At 41.4% G+C, this 25700-nt stretch overlaps 2 protein-coding genes across 7 annotated transcripts; both read right to left on the reverse strand.

Moving 5' to 3' along the window:
* Positions 1-1761: 1761 nt before the first annotated feature.
* Positions 1762-23911, reverse strand: ZBTB34 (zinc finger and BTB domain containing 34). 3 transcript variants are annotated; one of them, XM_064676483.1, is made up of 4 exons: positions 23835-23911; positions 14424-14536; positions 13205-13874; positions 1762-4879 (listed from the first exon to the last, which is right to left on the reverse strand). In XM_064676483.1, the coding sequence occupies exons 3-4, from the start codon at positions 13585-13587 to the stop codon at positions 3358-3360; spliced, it is 1905 nt and encodes a 634-aa protein (XP_064532553.1). In that variant the 5' UTR covers positions 13588-13874; positions 14424-14536; positions 23835-23911; the 3' UTR covers positions 1762-3357. The 3 variants fall into 3 exon arrangements, with proteins under 3 accessions (XP_064532553.1, XP_064532554.1, XP_064532555.1); XM_064676484.1 differs by lacking the exons at positions 14424-14536; positions 23835-23911 and adding an exon at positions 5841-5955 and having other exon boundaries at positions 13205-13319; XM_064676485.1 differs by lacking the exons at positions 13205-13874; positions 14424-14536; positions 23835-23911 and adding exons at positions 5841-5955; positions 12549-13135.
* On the reverse strand, positions 14717-23944 carry ZBTB43 (zinc finger and BTB domain containing 43). Of its 4 annotated transcripts, none has more exons than XM_064676488.1 (3): positions 23835-23924; positions 21714-21874; positions 14717-21627 (listed from the first exon to the last, which is right to left on the reverse strand). In XM_064676488.1, exon 3 carries the CDS (start codon positions 21602-21604, stop codon positions 20210-20212), a length of 1395 nt encoding a protein of 464 aa, XP_064532558.1. In that variant the 5' UTR covers positions 21605-21627; positions 21714-21874; positions 23835-23924; the 3' UTR covers positions 14717-20209. The 4 variants fall into 4 exon arrangements, with proteins under 4 accessions (XP_064532558.1, XP_064532559.1, XP_064532557.1 ...); XM_064676489.1 differs by lacking the exon at positions 23835-23924 and adding an exon at positions 22630-23641; XM_064676487.1 differs by lacking the exon at positions 21714-21874 and having other exon boundaries at positions 23835-23944.
* Between the last annotated feature and the right edge of the window lie 1756 nt (positions 23945-25700).

Genomic DNA, 25700 nt, shown 5'->3' on the forward strand with positions numbered 1-25700 from the left:
TTTCACACCAAGAAAGCAGAGCCAATCTTGGGGCCTTAGTGACCAAAATGAACTTGTCATGTACTGTAAGTATTTACAAAGCTATTTTCTAAATGTATTTACAAGCTTAAAAGAAATAATCTGGAAGATAATAAGAAAGAAAATTAAAATAACAGTTTAAAACCACAGACATTAGCAAAGGTATAAAATCCTTTATTTTCACAGTTTGTCAAAATAGGTTAAGCATCTAGAAGAAAGGACACTGTCACTGCTTTCACATTTGTCTAGAATTAAGAAGGTAGATTAAGAAGAGACTCAATTATGAACCAGCCTATATAATTTCACCATTTATTTTGCTGTCAAATATTTCTTCACATATTTTATTGACTTCTGCATTTATTGTAAATGAAATGTGTAACAGCTCTGTGCTGAGAACTGGACAGACACGAGACATTGTACAGTGTTTCCATGGTTGCTAAAGTATCCCAGCCTCCTGCTCGCTGGGCTGGTGACATGAATTCATCAGGTCACACCTCGTGTCTGTGACAGTGTTGATCCTGGCACCCCGTTGAGTGACAAGGCACAATGGAATTGCTGCTGCCAGGGGTGCTGTTGGTGTTCAGCAGAGCCCGGGGGGCCGGGCAGAGCTGGGCTATGGCTTGGGAATCAGGAACGCTGCCCCCGGGGAGGGAACGGGCACAAGCAGGGCAAGCAGGACCTGCATGTTGCTGGATCGTGGGCTTGTACAGAAACGAATCATTTCCTGCCCCTTAACAGTCCCCTTACAATGGTTTGAACCTGAACCTGTACAATCAACGTGATGGTTTTTTGTTTGCTTTCGTCTGAGACAATTTTGGATAAGTCACTCTTTGGTAAACTCAAACCATTTTAATACATTTACAAATACAAAGAACTAGATTTAAATAATGTTAAGATTGTGACACAGAGAAATTCAAGAAATATAAAATTTGTACCCATATCCTGCTATTCTCAACTCATTCTTCCAAGGGAAAAAGTCACACCAAAGGCACCACAGCACAGGTTCAAGATAAAGGGTTAGGAATAACTGTACATTTCTTGGATTTTGCATGTCTCAAACTTAATTTATCAAAACTTTTTTTTTTTTTTTTTTTTTTTTTTACATTTAATTGCTTAAAACATACACTTAGGGAAAAAACTATATCAGAAACAGCAACATGTTGTTAGGTGGGTAAACATACAGACTACCTGCCCTAGACACAGACTATCCCTTCCCTTACTGGACACAAAAGTTCTGTTGTTGCTTCAAGGAGAGAAACATCTCCCCACCCTCTGCCTCTTTATTTAGGCAGTTTTGGGACAAAGAGGCAAATGATGTACCCAATTTAACTGAAACTGCTCCAATGGAGCAGGTGGGGGTTATACTGTAAATCCACGTTTTATGAAATTAATTCTTATTGCAGACTGCCACAATATTAAGAACTAGTGTATTTAATAAAGCTACTGCACAAATATGCCCCAACTTCACAGGGGCCAAAAAGCTGTACAACATAGCAAACCTACCTTTTTGTTTTCCCGTAATTTAGAAAAGCTTTTATTTTCTAAATTTCAGGAGTTAAACAGCATGTTCACAGACGTATTTTCAATATCAGCTAAACAAACATAAGACCCAATAATACAAAACCTGTATCTTAAAGAATTATGTGATTAATTTAACGATTAATTCTGTTCATCAGGTAGAATTCAGGTAGAATGTTACACAGTAGTGTTTGCCAGTCCATGCTTTTGAGGTCTCTTAAGCTATTGATTTTTTTGTGGTATTTTTGGGGGGGTTGTTGTTGTTGTTTGTTTGTTATTGGCTTTGGGGTTTTTTTAGGGGGTGGTTTGTGTAGGGTGGGGGCTTTTGTTTGTTTATTGTTAGGGAATTTTTTTTTTTTCTTAACTGTTACTATTATGTTTCACATTTTATATATTATACTGACCTAAATGATGAAGTTAGCACCATTTTAAAAACATATATTTGGTGAAACAAAAAGATTTAGAGTATTTTTAAAGTTGTTGGTAGCTCCTTTATACAGAAAACAACCACTGAAAATAGCAGAGAAGCCATAGCAACTCTGTAATACTCACACATGAAATAACAGACATATTGCTCAATATTCCCATAGAATATTTGTTTTTTTATACAAAAAAAGTACAAATTCCAAGTGCTGGCATATCACTTGGAGCTTTAAGTAGGAAGTCAACGTGCACCTGAAAACGGTTCTCTGTGAAGAGACCTATTAAAATACTGCTTGGAAATACTGTGGTAGAAACTACATCTCTCTCTGGTTTTAACCAACCATGAAGAGTGATGAAGTTAAATTTAATTACCTGGTATGGTTCTACAGTACGAAATGAAGGTAGATTCTGAGGCCAGCCAAAACACATTTAAAACCACAATGCTACTTTTAGGTTTGCTAATATTTTTTATATATATATATATATATATATATAGATATATCTATCTCTATATATATAAAAAGGTCAGCACCACAGGTTGTCCAGCTTGCATTCTAGACAACTAACAAAACCCCTCAACAGTTTAACCATAATTTAATAGATTTATGGCATTTGGTTTACATATGTTATAAAGCAAAGCTATTAAAACAAGGTAATTCACTTTGCTCACTTTTGCACACAAAGTAATAGTTTAATAAAATGAAAACCAAACAACATTCATTTAAAACCAAAACCATCCTCCCAAAGTCCAAAGTCCTAAACCCTAAGCAGAGAGGAGTCCTAGCAGTTGAAAGAGTGGTATATGGTATCAGCCTTGACATACTTTTACATTCACCTCAACCAGAATAGGAAAAGTGAAAACATTTTATATATATAAAGCAGATTTATATATATAAACAGACTCACTACCAAAACCAGTTAGTAAGAATAGATTTCATTGTGACACAAGAAGAATCAAAGCTATGATATTCTCTCTCTCCCCACTGCTGTGTAACTCATTACCAGCAAGAGGATTTCAGAAAATAAGGGAACTTACAGCTTCTTGGAGCATCCAGCAGAGCTGCCAATCTTATTCTAATATCTTTCTCCACTGGAGTTTGTGTCTCGCCAGATCAATCAATAGGGACACTTCAGCAGACTCTTCCTATCTTTTCCCCAGCACAGTCTTTATGTTCTGAGCATCTCCAAAAGTAAAAAACAAACCCCAAACAACTCAGCCTCCTTCAAAAACAAAGAATACTTGTGTAGTCCTCTCCAGAAACCATTTCTAACTGATTTCCAGAAGGTCAGGAAAATTAAAAGGCTGTTACACTTGTACTGAAGATTACTAAAAGAATAAAATACTTTAAAAATACACTAGTAGTGTGCTTGTCTGTGTTGCACTTAAAATGTAGTATTTTAATCAGATGTGTTAGACATTGCATGAATTTCCATACTAGAATCCATGGCTTCAGAAGCTGAAGCATCATTATCTACTTTCTGTTCCACAAATGCTTCTGTTCTGTCTGGAGACTCGACCCTGTTTCTCACTTCTGTTACCCCAGGGTGATTTTTTCGCAAGTGCTGGTTTAGTGTACCCTGGAAAGGAAAGCATTTGCCACAGATCTCACAGCGAAAGGGTTTGTCATCTGTGTGACCACGAATATGATATTCAAGTTGGTCCTTACGGGTGTATTTCTTTCCACAAAACTTGCACACAAAAGGAGTTATTCCCATGTGCAATCGCATGTGTCGATCAAGGCTCCCTTTCTGGTTGAAAGACTTCCCACAGTAAATACAAATTAGCCTTTCATTGTATGGATACCAGTGACCTCTTGCATTTCTTTCCTGTGGACTATTTTCATATCCTGGATTACTCACCATGGATTCACTGTCAGCCCCTTGCACCAAGCCCTGGACATCACTATGCAAGTGACCTGTAGGTACTCGTTTTTGGCGTGCACGACCCCCTCTGAAACAGCTCAGCATTGACCTTGAAGGACTTGTATTGCTCAGGCTCCCAAAGGTTTCTGACACACCTGTAGCCTGGGATGAGGCATGGGTAAATGAATAAACATGTTGTAAGACAGACCCATAGGAACCAACATTTACTGCCACCACCTGCTCTCCGTCCACCATTTCAGTGTGATATCCATCATCCCCGAGGGAAGAGCTGTCAGAGCAGCTTGGCCTGTCAGACTTCTCCATTTTAACTTTCACCTCTGCAATCTGACTTTCCCTTACTATCAGGTCTCCTTGCTCATGATCACCTTCAATCTGAATCTCATATTCAGAGATACTCCCACTGCTCCCTCGGTCTGAATGTCCTTCTTCTTGCAGACGACTCCGTAGAGTTTTGCCTGGAGTAGTTTCCATCCGCAGATCGCTGCCTGCTGTTGGCTGTCGCACCTGAGAGCAATAGGGAGGAGAGATCTCAATAGGGTTGGCAAAGTAGCTGCTGTCTTTAACGCCATTGCGATTCTCTGAATTTTCTTCAGCACCAACAGTGACAGAATCAACATCGCCAACAGTGATCTTTGAATGGATACTCTCCAGGATCTGCGTGCACTTGTCGATGACGCACTGCATCTGCAGGAAGCTGGCTGCAGTCAGAAAGCTGACAACGTCCTTCAGCTGCAAAGACATCCTTCCAGTGTAACAGAAAGAAAGCAACTGTTCAAAAACATTGGGATTTTTAATTACTGATATGGATAAGCCACTCATGGTGCTCAATGCTGAATGGTCACGGAAATATGGAGAGCTGGCAGCTAACACAGCCTTGTGGGCGCGGAACGGTTGCCCCTGGATGTGCACAATTATGTCACAGAGCTTCCCTTGCAAGCGGAGTTCGTTTAGCTGGCTCAGAACAGTGTTGCTGTACTCTGGCACATCAAACTGAATGAAACTGCTGCTGTCCATTTCTACTGATGTAAAGAGCAATCTGAAAGAAAAATACAAAGATTTACAGCTGAGAATGAATATGGAGTTTTCCATTTAAAAAATGCTTGCAAATATTTAAGTTACATCACCTCACTGATCTGTTAAAGGTGCAATACAACAAAACAGTAAGCATAGATACTTGATATAATAAAGAAAGTAGAGTTTTAATCTATGCATTTCTATAATGTGAATTATTCCTCTGTGACATTCACAATGGAATTGCTCAGAATACATGACAGGCTCCCTGGGACAGTCTGTGTCCTCAAAGAAACTTTACAATTCCACTCCCTAGCAAGAACTGCAGAACAATACCTCCACCCTTCCAAAAGAATACCAGTTTTATAGCCACTAAGCAAGGTTAACACTTCAGAACCCTGAGTAGGTGTACAAGCCAGACACTACAGTGATACTTGCAAGGAACTGCATTGTTAAATTGCCCAAGAATTATTGTTGGAAGGTACTTCATGAAGTTTGAAAAACCTGCCAAAGAAATGCCACAGGCACGTGTGTGTGTGTGTGTGCATTTGAAAAAAAAAGTGTTTGAGCCACCCATGGACTTTCAATTTTTAAAAAAATTTTCTTTTGTGATTTAATTATTTTTTTTAATAAACCATAATGTGAGCTTTGAAGCTCATTTCATGTAACAGTGATTTCCTATGTAGAATGATTTGACATTTAAATTCTAACCTAAATTAAAAGCCATGGGTACTCAACCACCAGGAAAGGATATTCCAAGAGGCTTTAAAGAAATGTACAGAATTCCAAACAAGAGCTAAAGAAAAGCACTTTTCACAGAGTACTATTGTAGAAAGCACACACACTTGTCACCCTGAGAGTGTCTATCTGCAGCATCATCTTACATTTCCAAGACACTAATCAAGTGCCCAAGAATCTTCAGACTTTTATTGCTATTCTTGTTCTTATTAATGCAGAAGTATAAACACACAATATTGCCACCATACCTGCTTTTCCAATTGAACAAAGAGATCTCAACATCATCCATTGACTTCGGATGCAGGAAGCATGTCCAATGTATCACAATATACTAGTGGATTTTTTTTTCTATTATGCTACATGCTGTAATGGGACATATGAACAATTTAAATCAAATTATGAAAATTCAGGTATTCTAAAAACAAAATCAACAGGTAGAAATACAATAAAAAGCCTGAAAGGAAGAAGTGGAGCTCTGTCAGCTGACTTTCACTTAAAACTAACATTCATAATTTTCACAAATGGAACTTCTTTTCAGCAAACACAAGAGAGCCAGCTTCCTGACTGGACACTATCTCCAGGTAATGAATACCTATTTAGAAAACTGGAAAAACCTCTCACAGAGCCTTCAAAATCAAGTTATCGGAATCGCTAAACATGTTCTCTAAGTTATCGGTGTCATTAATGAAAATGGGTAAGCCAGCCTTCATTTGAGCTTTTACAGTTGTGATGTAAAAGAAGGGGGAAAGACATTTTTCCCACCTGTTATATCTGAGGTGGGAAATAAGGACTGCAAGATGTTTACCAGAAGTGATGTGATCACAGCGATCCATTCAGAGATGGCTTGGGCAGGACAGTTCTTTTATTCAGCAAACAAAGCTATAAAATGATTCAGAGTTGCAAGCTGATTTAAGTCAGAAATCAAACAGTACAACACACAATCAACCCCAGTCCAACAGTGAGGCAGTTACATGGCAAGATTAACCTTGTTATTCTGAGCATCCCTGCATGCTGTACAGAGAACCACTATCCCAGTCCCACAGGGAAGACAGGAGTCCCAGCAGTTGGATGCCTGTTTGTCACCTTCACTGGTGTCTGACAGGGCAGCAGGCTTCTTACAAACCCAACAGAGCTCGCTACCTTTAATTTGTGGGGCTTATTAGCTACACACAGATGCAGCACCAGCCACTCCTGATTAATCATTCATGATTCTCCATGCTAAGTGGAGGAAGAACTTTTGCTGACCTGAAGTGACATGAATTGACAAATTACCTGGGTTGAGGACTGTGTACAAACTAAAAGACCAGTCCCCAGCAGCAATAATTTGTCATTCCTGTCAAGTATGTACAGAAAGTTTGTCTCATACAGATAGTGGGCTTCTTCCTTGTCCCATACTTCTGTAAGGGCTATTGCTTAGCAAAATCAAGAACAACTTACTCCTAGAGAAAATATTAAAATGCAAATTGTCACCACTAGCACTGGACCAGACAGAAGGAATGAACTAAGGATAGGCACCTGAGTAGAAAAAAGATGCACATTTCATGCCTTACCATGGAGAAAAAAAAAAATGTCCTTTTGATCATGGCATCTTGGCATCTCTAAATGAATTCACAGTCCTGGGACACAGCCACACATTGAAAATGGACTGTAAACACACACCAGAGAAAGTGTGAGAACCAGGAGGGAAGGACACCAAGGAGAAATGGAACCAGGGTGATACCTGCACATTATCACTCTGTTAGAACCTTCCCTTAACTCCATATGCATATACATATCTACAAGTAATTCCTTGTTCTCAGGGTTGTTTCATCTTTCTTTGGGGAAAAAAGCAGCTTATTTTGCTAAAGATGCTAGGAGTAAACAGCACAAATGCTGGCAGTGAGTGCAGAGGATGATGGAGTTAACAGTCTGTAAGTCTGGTTGCCAGTGCAGCAGAAAAGCAGTGAAAACCAGCAACAGGGACCAAGGGAACATACAGTGTTGCTTTGAAAACAACCAAACAGGTCCAGTACACAAAAATAAGCCCCAAAGCAGTGGACAACAAGGTTCTATATCCACTTGCTTTTAAAAAACAAAGTGAACAAGTGACAGCACGCACTTGTGACTACTTTTCCACCTCAGTTTATTCCTTCATACACTTCCTGTGACCTTGAAAACATCTGGGGTAGAAAGCTGGGGTTAAATGACAGGAATTTTGAACTGCAACAGCACTTGACAGAAGGGAACCCTACTTCTGCTTTCAGCCACAACCTTGTATCTCCAGCTGGAGATTCTGGAACTGATCAGGTTGCTGATAGACACCCCATTCAGGAACAGGCAGGACTGTAGCAGGAACAGCACTGAGGCTGCAGTAATTTTGCCAGGGTTAGTATCAGGGCACCCCACCTTCCTTCCATCAATTAGGGAAAGCAAGACCTGGGGAAAAACCTGGGTGTTACACGCATCAGAGAAACAGGCACCACTAGCCATGTTTTACTGGTGAATAATGGCCAGAAGAAGAATGATCTTATTCACAGAGATCCCGAATGTCACTAGCTAGAAAATAAAAGTAATCTATAGATTATATTCCCATACACAAGAAGATTTTATTTGTATACAGGATCAAGTTAAAAGCTCCATAATAAAATTCTAGTAACATTAACCAAAATAATGTTCAGCAAGTACTGTACCATAATAATGCTCAATCATTCATCAGTGCTGGCAGGCCAGTAGCTCTTACAAGCCAATGTGATTTATGACTGAAACATTTCTGAAACAGTCCTGGAAGATCACTACAGTTTGAAAAGACTAATAAGAACCCCCCCAATTTTTTAACAGCTTCCTTCAAGTTGAAACATCTCCCTAATCTCTTCCCTTCAGGGGTGAGGCATGTAGCATTAAACTGAAGCAGAAAGGCACTGTAAAGCACAAATTAACTTTGGATGCACTCACTGTGTGCTCTAAAGAAAAAAATTATCTCTGCAGTTAACCAGACAGTCATAATGAAACTTACACACATAATAATTCTTTACAGAATTAGCACAGGTGAAGAAAAAAAAAATTAATGCTCAGTCAGAAGTCTTGTTCAGTACCTTCCATAATATCTCGGCACATGCAGAGGGAACCTCTGTTATTTAGGCTCAGGATAGCCATGTAGAACAGTAGTTCAGAATGAGGACAATTTTATTTGCGATAAACAAACTCAAGCATTTGGGGGGCAGTGAGAATTAAGACAACTCACAGCAACATTAGATACTCTCACTGTTAAAAGTAATGCATTTTGTCTTGCTTGAGCTTTCACTCCTGCCTTGAGTTAGTGTAAAGTTCGGGCAAAGTCCTGTAGAATTTCAGTCCACCTCTGCACACCTATTCACAGATAGGTCCTCTCTTAAACCTTTCTGCAAAAGTAGATCGAAGTGTTTAATTTTCCTAGCTATTATGTATCCAAGAAACTGGCTGAAGGCACAGGCCAGAACTGGACACCAGGTTCAATAAGTCCTAGCAGGGCTCTGTGTTGAGCCTCCTCTGTATTTCTGTAGATGATCCAGTTGCACTTAAAAGAATCATATAAATTCTCTTTGCATCTGTATTATCTTTATTCATCGGGGTTTTATACAGCAAATGTAGGCCACAGAATGAATTTACTAGTAGTGAATTGCTGCCCTACATCTTCAAACAAAACTGTTCACTGAAGTAACCTGTGAACACCAGTGATAGACATTTAACATTTCTCATTAGATTTTGAAAGAAACTTACTTTAAAAATTATGTTCTATGAAAGCTCTTATTTAATTTAAAAAAACCAAGAATAGATGGTGACAAATCACATTAGGTATTTAATTTTACTGACATCATATAGTAGCAGCAGAGAAGCATCATATAACTACAACACGAAGCTGTGTGTCTGCCAACATCGTATTAGTTTCTGCTTCTAAGTCTGCACCTGTTTAATTTCCTTCATTCACTGAAGTATGATTCACCATTCTCACAGACAGGTGAATGATACAAATTACACTCATTTTAACTCACACAAAGGTGTGAGAAAAGATTCCTTGCATTTTCTTAAGTTAGCTCAGCAACAAGGGATCATTGGGAAAAAACTCACATTAAAAACCATTGCTGTTGTAGCATGTCTGAAAACAGGAATACATAGAAAAGCTAGGAGGGTCATAATGAAAATTAAGACAAAAACAAAGCAAAGTGCTCCATGACACCAAGAATGCCTCTCCCAAACAAGAAGTGACAGGACAAGAGGAAACAGCCTCAAGCTGTGCCGGGGAGGTTCAGGTTGGACATTAGGAGGAATTTCTTCATGGAAAGGGTTGTCAGGCACTGGAAGGGGCTGCCCAGGGAGGTTGTGGAGTCACCATCCCTAGAGGTGTTCAAGAAATGACTGGCCATGGCACTCAGTGCTCTGGTCTAGTTGACAAGGTGGTGATCGGTCACAGGTTGGACTTGATGACCTTGGAGGTCTTTTCCAACCTTAATGATTCTGTGATACTCCCTCCATACATTACTGCTCAGAGTACAGAGAAAAAGCACAAAAATAAATAGGTATTTATATAGAGCAGTGCACTTCCCCCTTGCATATTGTAGGAGTCAGTATCTGCTACACCATCTGTGTGAGAACTCAAGACATCACTGCAAATACGTATCATCATTCAAAAGAATTTTAACCTAGGAATGTAACCTATCAGCTGTGATCATGGAAGTTTTTAGGCAAAGATCATCATCACTCTCACTCCTTTCAGACTGCATTTGCATTAGTCTTCAGATTTACAGCAGCCACACTAATTAATTCTGGCTGTATCCAAGAAAAACCGCCATAAGGTATGTCACAGGCTACAGGGGGTCTCTAAGACACTCTTTAAATAGCTTTTAAAAATAGGGAAGAGACTGTTCATAGAATATTTTTACCAGTTTATACCTCTCATAGCAGTAAAGTATTAATTATCTTTTAAAAGTCAACGTACAGTGCCCTTGCATGGCTTTAAGAAGTGTGCCACACAGCACAACTGCTTCACTGCAGATCCAACCCCAAAGGAGGGTAGCTTCCCCACCTCTAGAAAACAGATTTTAATACTGCAGCCACTAAAAAAAAAAAACAAAAAAAAAAAAAAAAAAAAAAAAAAACCACCAAAAGAAGGTGAAAAAACCCCATAGTCTCCCAGCAATTGAGATAATTTTGAACTACAATAAACTTAAAATAATATAAGCAGCAAATACAATGCAAATATGTAGAACTGGTTTTTGCATCAATTCTTCACTTCTTCTGAAGTGCCCATCAGAATCAAAGAAGAAACAGACAGTTTGCCCAAATTATCTGTAGGAAAGCACACAACAAAGAGTGCATGTGGAATATTACTCATTAGAAAACAGCTTTGAAAATCAGTTTGCTTCAGTTCTATTTTAGACTACAATACAGAATCTGATAGAGTAGTGAAGACTACAAAGCAATTAAAAACTTTGTTACTTTACCTCTTAAACATGCAGGAAATACCCAGTTTCCTCAAAAACTGAAGCCAGTTTAGTGTGTTCTGCAATGTAGTTACTAGAAAGCTTATTTCTTGCACACTTGCATCAGTAAATATCAGAACACTCCAGTGAAAGTCATCATCCTCCCTGTGCAGCCAGAGAGGCCATGCTCTTCCCTAAGTACTGAACACCTGCAGTGAAGCCACGAGCAGAGGTCCTGCCTGGTGGGTGAGCTCAGTGCTGCAGGACACAACACCACCAGCTGCCCAGGGAGCAACGCAGTAACTCCTGACACTCGGTTCAGAACAGCTTTACTAATTCAGACTTTTGTCTAACCAAAATTTAAAAGGAATTATTTTTACCTCACCAAGGTCCACAACATGACGAACAGAAAACCACTTCAAAGAGTGGATGATTTTAATATCAAAATACAACCAATTTATTTATATGTATGTACATATATGCACATGCACGCATAGACACATTCCAATACCAGTAACACTACAAACCCATTCTCAGTGGTTAGCATGGTGCAGCAGGGAAATTGTTGAAATTGCATATTTAGCATTTTTATAGGGGAAAAAAAAAAAAAAGGGAGCCTCCTATTTGAACAAATATCCAAAGCAAGCAGATGTAAAACTGAAGTCCAAGGGCCACCTTCATCCCTTAGTTTCTAACTGTTTTCCTCACAACTGCTTGCCTGTGTGAAGTGATTGAAAGAGTAAAAATGAAACAACCATCAATGCATAAAAAATGGTTCACTTAACAATTAGAAACCTCAACAGAAATAATCTCTAAATTTTGGCTCTAGAAATTAAATTACTACAAAAGAAGTTACAAGTATGTATTTATTTCTGAATGCAGAAAAAAAGTCACTAGGAGGCAAACTGGAGACAAGCCAAGATCAAAAGGTCCTTTTCAACTCAAACTATTCTGTAAGTCTATGATTCCAATATTGACGAAAGTATTCTGTCAGATAAATAAAACAAAGGGACATGTTGGTGATACGTGCACTTCAAATCAGCAAGATCTTACAAGTAAAAATGATCAAAAACTTTTATGCACAAATTTCATAATATCCTCATTATGTAATGCTAAATAGTCACATCTGAATATCTGACAACTTTGAGACCTATGCTTTGAGAAGCCACTATAATTATAAAAAAACACCAGCTTATATTTTGAGACTCAGGATACATATATAGGTAGAACTTTCACAAGTGGGGAGTGAGAGGAGGGGGAGAGGGCTCTTGAACCTCCTGCTATCACAATATTATTTACTACCAAGGTAATACTTCATCACCACTGTGCATTTTAATCCATCCACTTTTCTATTTTTTTTTTTAAGGCTTAGTCATTCTTCAGCAAATCATAACTTTTTGGCTTCAATGTTTCTTTTAGGCAATGAAGTAACTATATTCTCCAGATATCAGCAACATTTTTTGCAGTAGATTTACAGTAGCTGTGAAGAGCCCTTTTCACAGCATTTTTCCAACCCGTTACCTGGGACAGACGGAACAGTTTGTGGCTGTCCCTAGACAGGCGATGAAGCACAGTCACATTCTGACACAGATGTTGAGGATTCTTTATCGACTGCAGTGCAGTTAATCCTATACCGCCTGGTTTTCCCTTGGCGACCAGGCTCTCCTATGTCAATGTTTCTGAGACTGTTCTGGCGTGTCCCAAATTCACTCTCAAATATGATTTATTCTAGACCAAAACCAAATTTGTATGCCGTGCACATCTGCGGGGATTTGGAAAGACCTTTGCATCAAAGAGATCGGGTTTTCACTTAGGATTTCCACTTCCTCTGACGGAACAGTAGCGGCTGAAGGGTCCCAAACGTCCCGGCAACGAACACGTCCCCGAAGGGGCCGGGGATGTGACGCCTCGCCCGAGGTGACAGCAGACCCGACACGCGCGCCCGACCCGCTCTCTCCGCGGCAAAGCTGCACCGGAGACACCGACTCGGGTGACGCGACAGCCCCCGGCGAAGCGCGGCCGGGCCAGAGCAGCCCCGGCGGAGCCGCTGCCGCCGCTCCGGGCGGCCGAGCCGAGCCGAGCCCCGGCCCGCCGCTCCCGCGGGGCCTGTCAGGGGCCGGGACCCCCTCCCCGAGCACGACTCCGTCCCGCCCGGGAGCGCCGCGCCCGCCGCTCACCTGGGGCTGTCGGGGGCTCTCACATGGCGGGTCCCCGGCCGGCCCGGCCCGTTCCCACCGCCGCTTCCCGCCCGCTCCCGCAGCCACTCGCACCCGGAACTGATTCCGCTGGCGGCCGTTCCGCTTCCTGGTGCCGCCCCGGCAGCGGGCGGAGCCCGGGGCCGTCCGGGAGCCCGCCCGCGGCGCTTCCCGGGGCCGGGCGGAGCCGCCTTCCCGGCGCGGCGCCCCAGGGAGGTAGAAGGGTTCGAGCTGTGGCTGAATCCGGCGTGAATACGGGTAGAGCCGCTCCGAGAACTCCCACGGGGCAGCTCCCGAGGACAAACGCGCTCAGAACCCCACTGGGCCCTTACAGAGGCAGTGAGGAAGCTTTTGAGGGAGAACATCCCCCACCCCAGCTGTAAACTGCCACCTTTATTGAGCAAAGAATTAAGACGTTCACCTGTGTTACACTGTCCCTGTAACTCACACAAATCGCTTCAGCATGCATGCACAGGGATTTTTGTTATCTTGCACATACTTGTCGTTCAGGTAGTGCAACGACTCAGTGTTTTACCAGTTGATGTACTACGATTAAAGTCAGAGTGACTGGTGCAGTAGGTCCTGCTGGGATATCCACCTGGTCTAACTTTGGACACCACATTCTGTCTTCTTAAGGTATGTCTTTCTCTCCCTATAAAACACAGAACACAGTCTTCAGAAATTAGGCATTGAATGCTGATCAGATAAAGCAGCAGCCTGGGGAGCATCCTGATGAGGGCACAAATAATAGAGCTAAAGAACACACACACAAATTGTATTTGTTCACTCACATAGAAGAAACTCGAAAACTTTGGGCTTGTTCTTACATGCATTCAGTAAGTGTAACCAACAGCAAGAGAAAATTAATTTGATTGTACCATAGTCCATTTGATTTTGCTGAAAACTGAGGAGCCTGGTATACAAATATTGCCTTCTCCAGGAATTAGCTGAACATGCTTTCAATGAGAGCGAGTTCATTTTTGCTTAGGTAGCAAGCAGCAGCTGGGATGGTTCCACAAGGGCAGAGCAGATGGAGGCTGGACAAAATCAATTGTTCAGGATGAGTATATGAATTTAGTCAGGGAGAGAAGGAATCCTCACAGGAAGATAAGGGAGACTTAGTCTTTAATACTTTTCCCAGTATGAAATTTCTTTCATACTTAGACAAGAAAAAAAAAATCTATATTTTATCTGTACTTACTTAAGTGTACCAGGAGGTTTTGGAGACATGCAGTTGCTGCTACTCTGTCTGTGTGTTTTGGAATTTCCCTATCAGCATGTACATTCTGTATTGTAACTTCAGAGATCACCATTCTGCAAAAGACAGTTATAACAAAACCTATGGAAACTAATTACTTAAAGCAACAAGGAAATGGGTCCAATTCTACAAATTCATCAAACTTACTGTGTTATAAAAATCAGGTTTTAGTTTAGTTTTTAATTAGACCAGGCTGGCATGTTCTCAATATTTCAAGAAGACACATTACCAGATACTTTTTCTTTATATATTTAATAAAGTTATATATCAACAACTTTTGAATTTGTACTTTTCTTTGAGCACTTATTTTGGCAAAGTGAAATATTAAATACTAGTACTAGACATGCATTCCTTTCAGTCAAGCTTAAGAAAACATTTACAAAGTTGACAGATAACGTTTATTAAAACATGTTATACGAAAAAGGGGCATGGGACTCTTCTATAAGAAGAAAATATTGAACAGTAACATTAAATTAAAACCATGCTGTACAATTAGGACAGCAATATTTATAGACAAAACTATCCAACCTCTGCAATACAGGCATAACATCTCACAAAATATCAAGTTATGCAAATTTACTATTATAAATGACTTGTTTAGAATAAAAACTTATAGCTCATTAAGGAAGATTCACTTGCATAAACAGTTACATTTCTGAAAGAAATATGGAATCCCATGAATAATAAAAAAAAAAAGAGCAGCAATTGACAGACACAGGCTTCAAGCAAAAATCAGAACTTACAATTTAATCACATTAAAAATATACCATTTTCTTTTCCAGCATCTTCCCCTAGGGCACTGACAATTTACAGCTAATAGCTAAAGAAGCCAAGCTATCCAATGAAGCAACTAAATGACAAAAAAACAACTTTCATTTATTGTTTTGAGAAAGGTCCTAATTCTGTTAAAGCAAAATACTCAATATACTTCTGTAGGTCTCATAATTCAGACAGGTCACCTTGCTGGCACAAAGCAAAAGGGTTGAGATTACAAACCCTGATGTGCCTCCATTCTTTCAGGCTCAATAATACAAGGACGTCAAGGATTCTTTTTATAATGAGAAACACAGTACATCAGCCTTTGATCATCTGCCTTGCTCATGATACAGAACAGTTTCTCAACTTCAGACACACCTCAGATGAAAAAAGCTGAGACCAAAAACTGTACTGACAGTACCTTCTAGAGTCTACCTGCTCACCCATGAAACAAAGAAGGTAAAGTTTAAAAAATGAAACAACAAAAAAACACACCCCAAAACAACAGTGGTATCTGAAATAAAAGAACCTCCAACCTCAAAAGGCTTTGATATCCACCTAAGCAACCCTGCTAACAGTTGAATATTTCAGAATGGCAGTTACACAGATTCCATGGTAATTAACATCTGAGTTACAAAATGGAATGAAAAGGAACTTAGCTGTAGTATCATCAAGTATTCTTACCACTGCTAGGACAATGAATGGCTTCACAGCAGCAGGAAATTCTGAAAGCCTCCTGTGTGTACAATGATGCTGGTTTTCAGATGACACTTTACTACAGCCAAAAGCCACATTATTGAAGGTAATGAAGCATAAGGGAAGATTAATGAAATTCATTGTATACATATGCATTCATATTTTATATATATATATATATATATATGGATCACTTCCCTCCTCCCCACAAACAAGAAATAATTTTTTGTACCTTGAACAAGACCACTCCATTAGCAAAGATTAAGAGCCTGACAGAAGCCTTGTCTGTGTATCTTGGCTATGTAGAACTGCAGTGGCACCAGTGGCAGGGGCTGCAGGGGGGATGAGTGGCCAGAGCTTCTGAGCTGCCCTGTGCTAGTCAAGTGGGGTTCAGCCTGCACCAAAACAGATGTGGACAATCCACTGCATGCCAAAATCTCAACCAGAGGTGTGCGTGTTGCCTCTGTTTAAACATATTTAAGGAAGAGTGGCAGCTGCTAGCAAGAGGTGCAGGGAGACACATATAGAGAATATACTCCTGGGGACATGTGGAGAAACTGAAGAACTGCTCTTGGGAAAATACCTGGAGAAGTCACTGAGGATATGTTTAGACATACTCACAGAAGGACACGCTCTGTGTCTGAGATTTACTTTTGAGAGGACTTTGGCCTACAGCTAAGCCATGCCAGAGCAGTACACCTCTGAAGTAACTGAGGCCCACAGGAGAGCCAGACTGGAACAGACCCATCCCTGAAGGGACTGTGGCCCGGCGTCACCATGAACAGTGACACTAACCAGCCCAGAGCACCAGAGGACACCCACTAAGAAATGAAGAGCATCAGACAAGGCAGTGTGCATACGAGCCCAACCTCCTGCGTGACCCTCACCTCACTAAAGGAAATGGCAGGAAATGCAACTCTTGGTGAAAACAAGGGAAACTGAGACTACAAAGGCAGGGAGGAGAGGTGTTAGACTTAAGATGAGCCTGAAGCAGGGAGAGGAAAGATGTTTTTTTAAGTGTTTAAGTAATTTTTTGTCATTTGTTCCCCCCAATACCTGAAATGGTGATTAGAAGTTTGTCAAAGGGCAATTCATTGAACTCAGGAAAAACACCACAAGACAACTGTTTCACCTGTGCCATGCAAAAGTAAGGATTTTAGACATGTATCTGAAGCTGCCCTTAAATCATTGAACCTCTCAACTTGATCTCATGACAATCAGATCAGTATTTTCCTGCAATCAATTGGTTTCATGTAAATTAACATCAGCCAAGTGCTTCAAGATCAGTGGAGCAACATTTGTTGGACTTTTAAGACAATGCCAAAAATATGGGGTAAAACAGCTATAGGCAAATACTAAAAGGTTACTATGCATGCTAAGTCATTAAAAAAGGACATGGTTCCATAATATGATCTACTGGACCTGTTATAAAACCTTTAAAGTGTCTCTCGCAGTACAATTTATTTTAAAGCTTTATTTCAAAGTAATCTAACTGCAAATAGAAGTAATGTTTAACCTTGAAATATCCCACATAAAAGTCATTCCAAGCTGGTAAAAGAAACAGTTTTGCTGGCAGCTCTGTAGGATGGTCTGGGTTTGACAGACATATTTTTTGCTTGACCATGGTTTTCAGACTGGTGTTTCTGTCCAGCCTTTTTTATGGTTAAATGGGAAGAGGCACTCTTAACCTTTTTATGCAAAACTAAAGTGACAATTTCAAAGGGGCTGAGAACTAATGTAATATACAAGATCATTCTTGAAATGAGTATGTGAAGGAACACCCTGGATGTATTCAAGGCCAGGTTGGATGAGCAACCTGGTCTAGTTGAAGGTGTCCCTGCCCACAGCAGGGACACTGGAACTAGATGATCCTCAAGGTCCCCTTCCACCCCGAACCATTCTATGATTGTGTGATTCTAATGCCTTCTCTCAAACGTGATGATGGTACTTGCAGAAATGACACCCTATATGTGGTAAGGCCTTCGAGAATGGAAAAATAGGGCCAGAGAGTGCAAGAACCCTTTCCACTACACTCATGTAAACAGGCAAGCATTATAATTTTTTTTTAAATATTAAAAAAGACAGTGTTAGCAGTGTGGAAACAAACCATAAGGGGAATATAATTTCTAAGTTTAAAAAACATACTTATAAAGTTTTATGGTTTGTTTTTTTTTTTTTTGTTTAAATACAAAGTGCTTCTATACATTAAGCAGGCTACAGTGTTAGTGAGCAAAATCCCTGTTTTGGTACCTTGATCACAAGGGTTATACATGGCCACCATAATATTTGTAGAGTTCAATTAAGTGCGAAGAACAGGAACTCTGTGGTGCTGACCATTCGTGCCCATTGCCAGCAATGGGTTCATTGTATTTGGGAATATCTGTTTTAACAAAACTCCATATGAAAAATATCTGAAGCATTAGAAGATTAAGAATTAAGAGCCTCTTAAAAAAATTAAAGTTTGTAAGTAGAATGCCAGTAAAGAAATTACAGTAATTACAGCCCACTGAGTAGTAAACCCTCAGCTCATAGCAGACATTCATGTTCAGGATACAGTTCAGTTGCATCCTAAGACAGTTTTTAACTGGGAGTTAAAAAAGAAACTGCAAAAAAGAAACTGAAGAGTAATAATCTTTGTGTGGTTTTGCTTCACTATACAGGGTCATCTGTTTCAGGACATTATCCTGCACACTGCAGTGCCTAATACAGAAACTGGGGCCGCGCAGGCTCGGGCCTTCAATGCTGGTTAATATTTTTCCTATGTTATCAGCACTGTACTTGGACATCACCTCTCTCTATTATAGCCTATGCATGCTCTAAAGGCTCTTTCCTTTTTATGTTTCAGTAAGCTACTGAGAAGGGTTAATTGCTTTTGCATTGGACTGCATTAAGCTTTCAACCCAAAAATCCTGTTGTCACCTTTACAACTCATGCCTTCCCTCTCCCTTCAGAGCTGGCAGCATCTCTCAGAACTGTACACACTCCTCCATCCATCTCCACAAACGAGAGCCCCACACATAGATCCTAATCCTAACAAAGAACAAGTGCCACTTTCCCAGCAAGAATCCCAACTTCAGACATAAGCATGGTACCATGTTCTGCAGTACCATTAGAAGATCCAAATCACATACTTCCTACTTTTTTTCACAAGCAACTTCATTTGAAGAGGTAAACAACTCTGCTCGTGATCACACCTAACCAGTCACAGTAGTTTAGTACCAAGAATCTATATTATAGTTCTTACTATAATAAAGAATTATAGAGTAAAGAATTAGAAGTATAAATACCTACCAATGACTACATAATTTTCCTAAGGCAGGTTTCAAAAACTAGATAGAAGTTCTCAAAGAAGTTTTTGTACCAATAAAAAGTCAGTTCATGAACCCAGTTTGGTACTTGCTACTGTAGTAAGTCACAAAAATTTGAACAAAAACCTACAGTTTAAATATATATGGTTACTTTGAGTAAGTTCCAAATGTTACATATTACTTTTTTTTCATACTTATTACACACACTTCTAAAAGCTCTCACGATGTAGCAATTAAAATCTAATGAAGTCAAGAGTCATACAGCATTAGACCCTAGAGGAGCAAGGACAAATTATACTTAATACATATTGAAGTTTATATATTGATAAACTACATTTAAGTGCTTTACAGACTTTAAATAAAAATTAGCACAAAATTAGACATTTGTTTTACTGAAGATAGATTAAAAAAATGAAAGACAGATAAAGGAAAGCCAAAGCACCTTTACCACTGCCTTGCATTCAGCAATACAGCAAAGGCTACTGAATGACATAGACTATCTAATGATTCATGGGAAGTACATTGGAGTCTTCAGTTTGAGGTGAAATTCTAATTTTTTTTTTCATTAAAATGTGAATCATATAACCCAGTTTGGTCATCTTAGTTTTCTATTAAGTAGTGCTACCTGGACTCCCGCTTCATCTAGGTATTTTCAGGATTTTTGTCAATTTAGAGCTGAGTTTTACTGTGAATTTAGATGACTTAGAAATACAAGAGGGCTTCTAAATACTGCTGTGATTACCATCAACGTCAGACTCCTTTTACAAGCACCTTTCAGATTAACCATTTGCACTTCACACACTGAACACCTGGAGTAATACTGCAGAAAGCAAAATATGTTTGATCTGTTTATACCAGCATAATCACTAAAACTTGGTTTTTGAGAATGTACAATAGCAAGTACCAGACATTATTTGCATAATTAGTTTATTTTTCTTACTCTATTAGACAAGTGTAAGCACTAATGTCTTAGTTCATCTCAGTAGTACTCTGCTCAGCTTTACAAGCTTGATAGGACTTGGTACAAGAAGTCACATGCCGATGAAAACTGTCCCGCCACATAAATCTTTTCCCACAGATGTTACATTCGTATGGTTTGATGCCTGTATGAATTTTCATATGGCCTACAAGATGGTGTTTCATTTTGAATTTCTTACCACAGACACCACAGCCATAAGGTCGAAGACCAAGGTGCATGCTCATATGCCGATCTCTCTGACTTTTGTGTGTAAAACTTTTTCCACACTGACAAGGATAGAGCTTATCAGCATGGGAGAATCCAGTGAGAGATGTTTCTTCTTTAATCCCAGCAGCCATATCAATGCCCTCACCATAGCCTGCTGCTATCATAAGATCCTGTCTGTGAGCACTTAAATTGCCCTCTGCCCTTTCACCAGAAAATTCTTCCATGGATGAGCCATAGAAGTCAACTTGTTCATCATAATTACTTTCATCTGCATGTTCATCAAATTCTGTTTCCATCTTTTTGTCACCTATGTGAAAGTCTTCAACACCCGAAGACTGGATTGAATGATCTGCTTGAATCGCATTCATGGATTCAGAAACCTGGTGTTCATCATAAGGATTATCAACACCTTCACAGTCCTGTTCAAACCTTTCAGGTTTCACATGGATCCACCGCTTGTGAGACATGATGCTGGGTTTGCTATACATTGGTCTGGTATACTGGTACTCTGCACTATCACTAGTTCCTTCTTCCCCATCCTGACTGGTCATTCCAGTGCTAAGTCTATCATGTTCTGTTGAAGAATTACTGGGAAGGTACTCGTGTTCTGTCAGCTGACACGACAGCTCATCTTTAGAGATTTCTTCTTCATTTTCGCCATCCCTTAGTTCCTGTACTTTGTGGAATTCTGTCTGTCCTCCAGAGCCAAGTTCAAAGGTTTCAACAAGGCCATTGTAATTACTACTGCTTGGGGACTGATGGTCACTGCCATGATTCATCTTCTGACACAGAACTGTTGGGTTCCCCTCTAGCACTTCAGTGCATTTATCCACTACATGCCACATCTGAAGGAAACTTGCTGCTGTCAGATAACTGACGATTTCTGGTGCAGGCATTACCAGCCGGCCTGTGTAGGTAGACAGAAGAATGTTTTCAAATACTCTGGGATTCATCACATCAGGCAGGACTATTCGCCTGCTGTTTTTCAGGAGAACCTGATCACAGAAGTAAGGTGAACTAGCTGCAAGAACAGCTTTATGGGCTCTGAAGAGGTGGCCCTGAACCACAATGGACACATCACATAATTGTCCTTGCTGGCGCTGTTGGTTCAACTTCTGCAAAATGGTGCTGGAAAAATCTGGAAATTCCACTCGAAATGAGCTTGACCCAGACTCCATTTCATTACAAATTAAGTGTTGTGCTGCAAGTGAAAAAAAAAAAAAATCAGAAATTCTGCTTAGTCAATTACTGACCTTTCCATTTCCACCTAAACTTTAACAGACTCACGTGGAACTCAACCCAACATCTTCCGGAACCTTATGTCACTGCTGTACTTGTATTTCTCCCACTCCACCTCATTTCTCTCTCTTCTGAAAGCCATACTGAGGCCACAAATTGCTATGCCAGCACATTTTATTGTGTTTCTTCTCTCCAAGAGGACTCATCCACTACAGCAGGAGATACAAACAGCATGTTACCCAGTTGGGATAGACTAAGCATTTCAAGCATGAGTTTTGGATAACAAACCAGTTATTTCATGAAATTATAGCAGTAGTGCTCTAATTCCAGGATATCCCAGAGTTTGTAACAGCATATGAAAGATTCTGTATTTCAACTGCCAACAACCTCCTTGTTCCCCCAATAAACACTGATTGTACTCATGAAATATTTCACTTCAGATGAAGTTTTCAAAAGCGACTGTATCAACTCACCCCATGACAACAGCAGCACAGGCAGAACCCCACTGAAAATGATGCTTATGACCCTTCTCCTGACATTTCCCTGTCATTTCATTAACTGGAAGGTAGAACAGCAACAGCTTGTACAGCTGCAGGACTATAATCCGATTTTTAATTCCGAGCCTATCGAGATGTTATTATAACATTACTTTCAGAAAAATCTTACAGAATTTAAAATGTCAATCAGGAAATTGATATTCTGCTGTACAGAATTTTTCCTGCCTGAAATGTGAATATTAGTAACAACACAACAACGATGTGCCAGAACCTCAGCTAAGAGCTCCCAGATTTTCACATCTGTGTTCCCACATCATCCAGACATCTCACTACAAAGTCCCTTAAGCAGTAATACAACTTTCTAAAAAGCATGATTGAACTTTTTAATTGAATTTGAGATAAGTTTGCATGCTACTATCATTAGAAACTACAGAAATTTAAATCCAACCATGAAAGACCAACATTACCTCCTTTAACTTGCGCCATTTTCAATTTGATAATGAGAAGATTGAAGGCAGTGGGATTCCCAAAGAGCCACAGGGCAGCAAGGGGTATCCTCTGCCTAGTTATGTGAAGTTGCCACCCACACAATTGCAGACCACCCTTAAATCTACTGTCTTCAGCACTCCTCAGTTTTTCTCCTCAAAGTACCAACCAGGAGACCAAATCAGCTACCGATACTTTTCCAGGGAGCAATGGAATTCTGTGCCTGCCAGTTTAATTGTTTATTTTTCTTACCAATTTGCTTAAAATAACTTGACATAATTATTTAAGTACTTTGAGTTACCTTATACCTTGTGTACATTATGCCTACTTTTTTTAAACAATCAGATTTTTTTATACAGATGTAGGTCCTTACCTCCCTTTAGAATATTCTCAGATTTCAGATTCTATTTTTCAACACTAGCCTATAAAAAAGAGAAGCCTTCAGGACATGTTCAACTGAAATTTAAAGACAGTTGAACATGTAGAATTCATATATAATTCTGTATATATGCCTGTAGATGCCTGTAGAATTTATATATAATTCCTGCTAATCTACACTGCCAACTTTCAGCAAGGACTCAGCATGTCACCAGAGAAAAAAATCCAGGTGATAGCAGACTTTCATGCATTTTAAGGTCTCATGAAAACAAAATGTAAGGAAAATATTTTCTATTAGCAAAGCTATAAACATCAGGAAAATTTCAGTTTTCCAAAGGGGTTTCACTTCCTCCTTCTACAACCTGTTCTGTTTCTGCATTTTGTTTACCCCAAACTCATAAAGCCCTTCTATTTCAACTAATAATAAAAAAATTAGTCTCCATGCTGCAGGGTTGAGTGAAACATACAAGGCACATATTAGTTGCTTTAAAATAACGTTACTTCGAAGAAGTGCGGGCAGGGAGTTCCTTCCCCTCTGCACACAGAGACACCGATCTCTCACCCTCCTAACGCCCCCGCGCGGGGCCCGGCTCCAGCCTGCGGGCCCGGACAGGCCCCGGCATCCCGCGCGCCCGCGCGGCCCTGCCGATCGGCTCGGCCCGGGGCGGCCCCCGCGCCCCGGAGCGAGCGGGACCCGCGGCCGCGGAGGGCAGGAAGGCCTCGCGCGCCGCCCCACCCCAGAGTGGGCCTGCGGGGCGGGCCCGGCGACAGCGCGGCCTCCTGGTGGCCGCGAGAGGCAGCATCTCACCTACGGGCTGCGGCGTCTCTCGCATAGCGGGCGGTGCGGCCCCGGCGCTCGGTGCGGCCCCGTCCCTGCCCGCGCCCAGCCCGGCCCGCGCCGGAAGCAGCTCCCCCTCTTCCGGCAGGCACTTCCGCGTTCCGGTCACGTGACAGAAGGACACGCATCCTGCTCGCGCCGGGGCAGCGGCGGCGCCCCCTGGTGGAGCCGCGGGGGCTCGCAGGGGTCTTACAGACCCACTGGGCCGGGCCGGGCCGGGCTGAGCTCTCCCCTCCCCTCCCCTCCTCTCCTCTGCCTTTGCTCCGCAGCTGCTACCCAGGGTGATACGTTCAGCGCTGCTGTGGGCACTGCCAGGACGGGAGCACCAGACAGTACGGCTGGAGCCCGCTGTCCGCGCCGGGGGCTGGCTCGGCCCGCGTGTCCCGCACAGCCCCTGACGCGCTCCAGCGCCGGGACTGTCCTGCAGCCGAACCGCTCTCGTGGCCACGCTCCCCCACCCCCGTGACCCCGCTCGGGCCCGCCTGCAGGGGGCGCTGCTCCCCGCCCAGGCCCGTCCCGCGCCCGTGGCTGCTGCCCGAAGACTCCCCCGATCAAACCCGTACAAATTTAGTAATAAATCTGCTTAAGCTTTAATTATTTGGGTTTTTTAAGGAAAACTGGCGATAATAGCTTGGGTTTTAAATTCGTCACAAAGACTTCAACCGGCCCGGCTCCCCCCGGCTCGCAGAGCCCCCGGGCTGCGGCCTCGGCAGGGCCCCGACCTGCAGCCCGCGAGGCGGAGCCGCCCCGGCCCAGGGCCCCTCCGGCAGAGAACTGCGGCCGAGCCAGAGCCACGGAGGGGTTGTGGGGCTGAGCATGGGCAAGGGAACACGCTAAAATCCAGGGGGAGGAGGGAGAGCATCCCATGCCACGGGAGCTAAGGGAGTTCTCTGAGACAGAAGCCACCTCTGCTTTAGCAACTGCTGTGTTTGAACAGAATTTGGTCTGTGTGTATTTTCAAGTCTGGTAGTGCATAGTGCTGGGTTAAGTCCATATCCTTCCTACATTAATGGGAAGCCTAATAAAAACTTTAATACAAACATGAGAAAGCCAATTTTTAATACAACACAATTATCTCATTGTTTTATAGCCGTTATGAGAATACACGAGCAAATTAAGCACCGCATAAGAATGATAAGCAGTAAAACAAGGAAGTTTTGAGAGATTAAATAGTACACAGCTAACTGAAGTGTATGTTTTGATCTGTGTGGAGAACACTGTGATCCCACAGTTAAAAGTGCAAAGTGTTGCAAAAAGTGAATAAAGATCCATAGAGCAATGTGAAAGAAACAACAGAAGAGAACTCACCTGATTGCCAGTAGCATAAACAGCAGGAGCTGCCCTGGCAGCCTTTGTTGCACATTCAAGAGACGAGAGGAGAGAGGGTTCAGTTGCTCCACATGTGGGGGTTCAAGTACTCCCTGTTGGTAGGAGCTGTTCAGGTACAGCCTTATAAGAGTCATCTAATGTCCACTGGAACTGATTGCATAAAATACTTTCGTAGGGACGTATTGTGGAGTTTCTCTCCAGACCACCACAGTATTAACTCTGCACCTTGCTTGGCCTGCCAGGTAGCTTTGCTAAGCATCTGGATAGGAAAGCAATCATGTACTTTTTAAATGGGAGATTTCTGTAAAGAGTCAAAACACACACACAATTGATACCTGACTCAATAAGATCCATCCTCTGGCTGTGACAGCACCACAATTCCCCAGCAAGAAGCCTGCACCAGCAAATCTCACAACTTAGAAGATATCCTGACTAATGCCAGGTTCGTACTGCAAACTGGGGCCTCAGTGAGAGTCTTAAAATCTGCTGCTACCTTCTCTGATAAAT

The sequence above is a fragment of the Pseudopipra pipra genome, chromosome 20 (genome assembly GCF_036250125.1).
Source record: "Pseudopipra pipra isolate bDixPip1 chromosome 20, bDixPip1.hap1, whole genome shotgun sequence".
Lineage (NCBI taxonomy): Eukaryota > Metazoa > Chordata > Aves > Passeriformes > Pipridae > Pseudopipra > Pseudopipra pipra.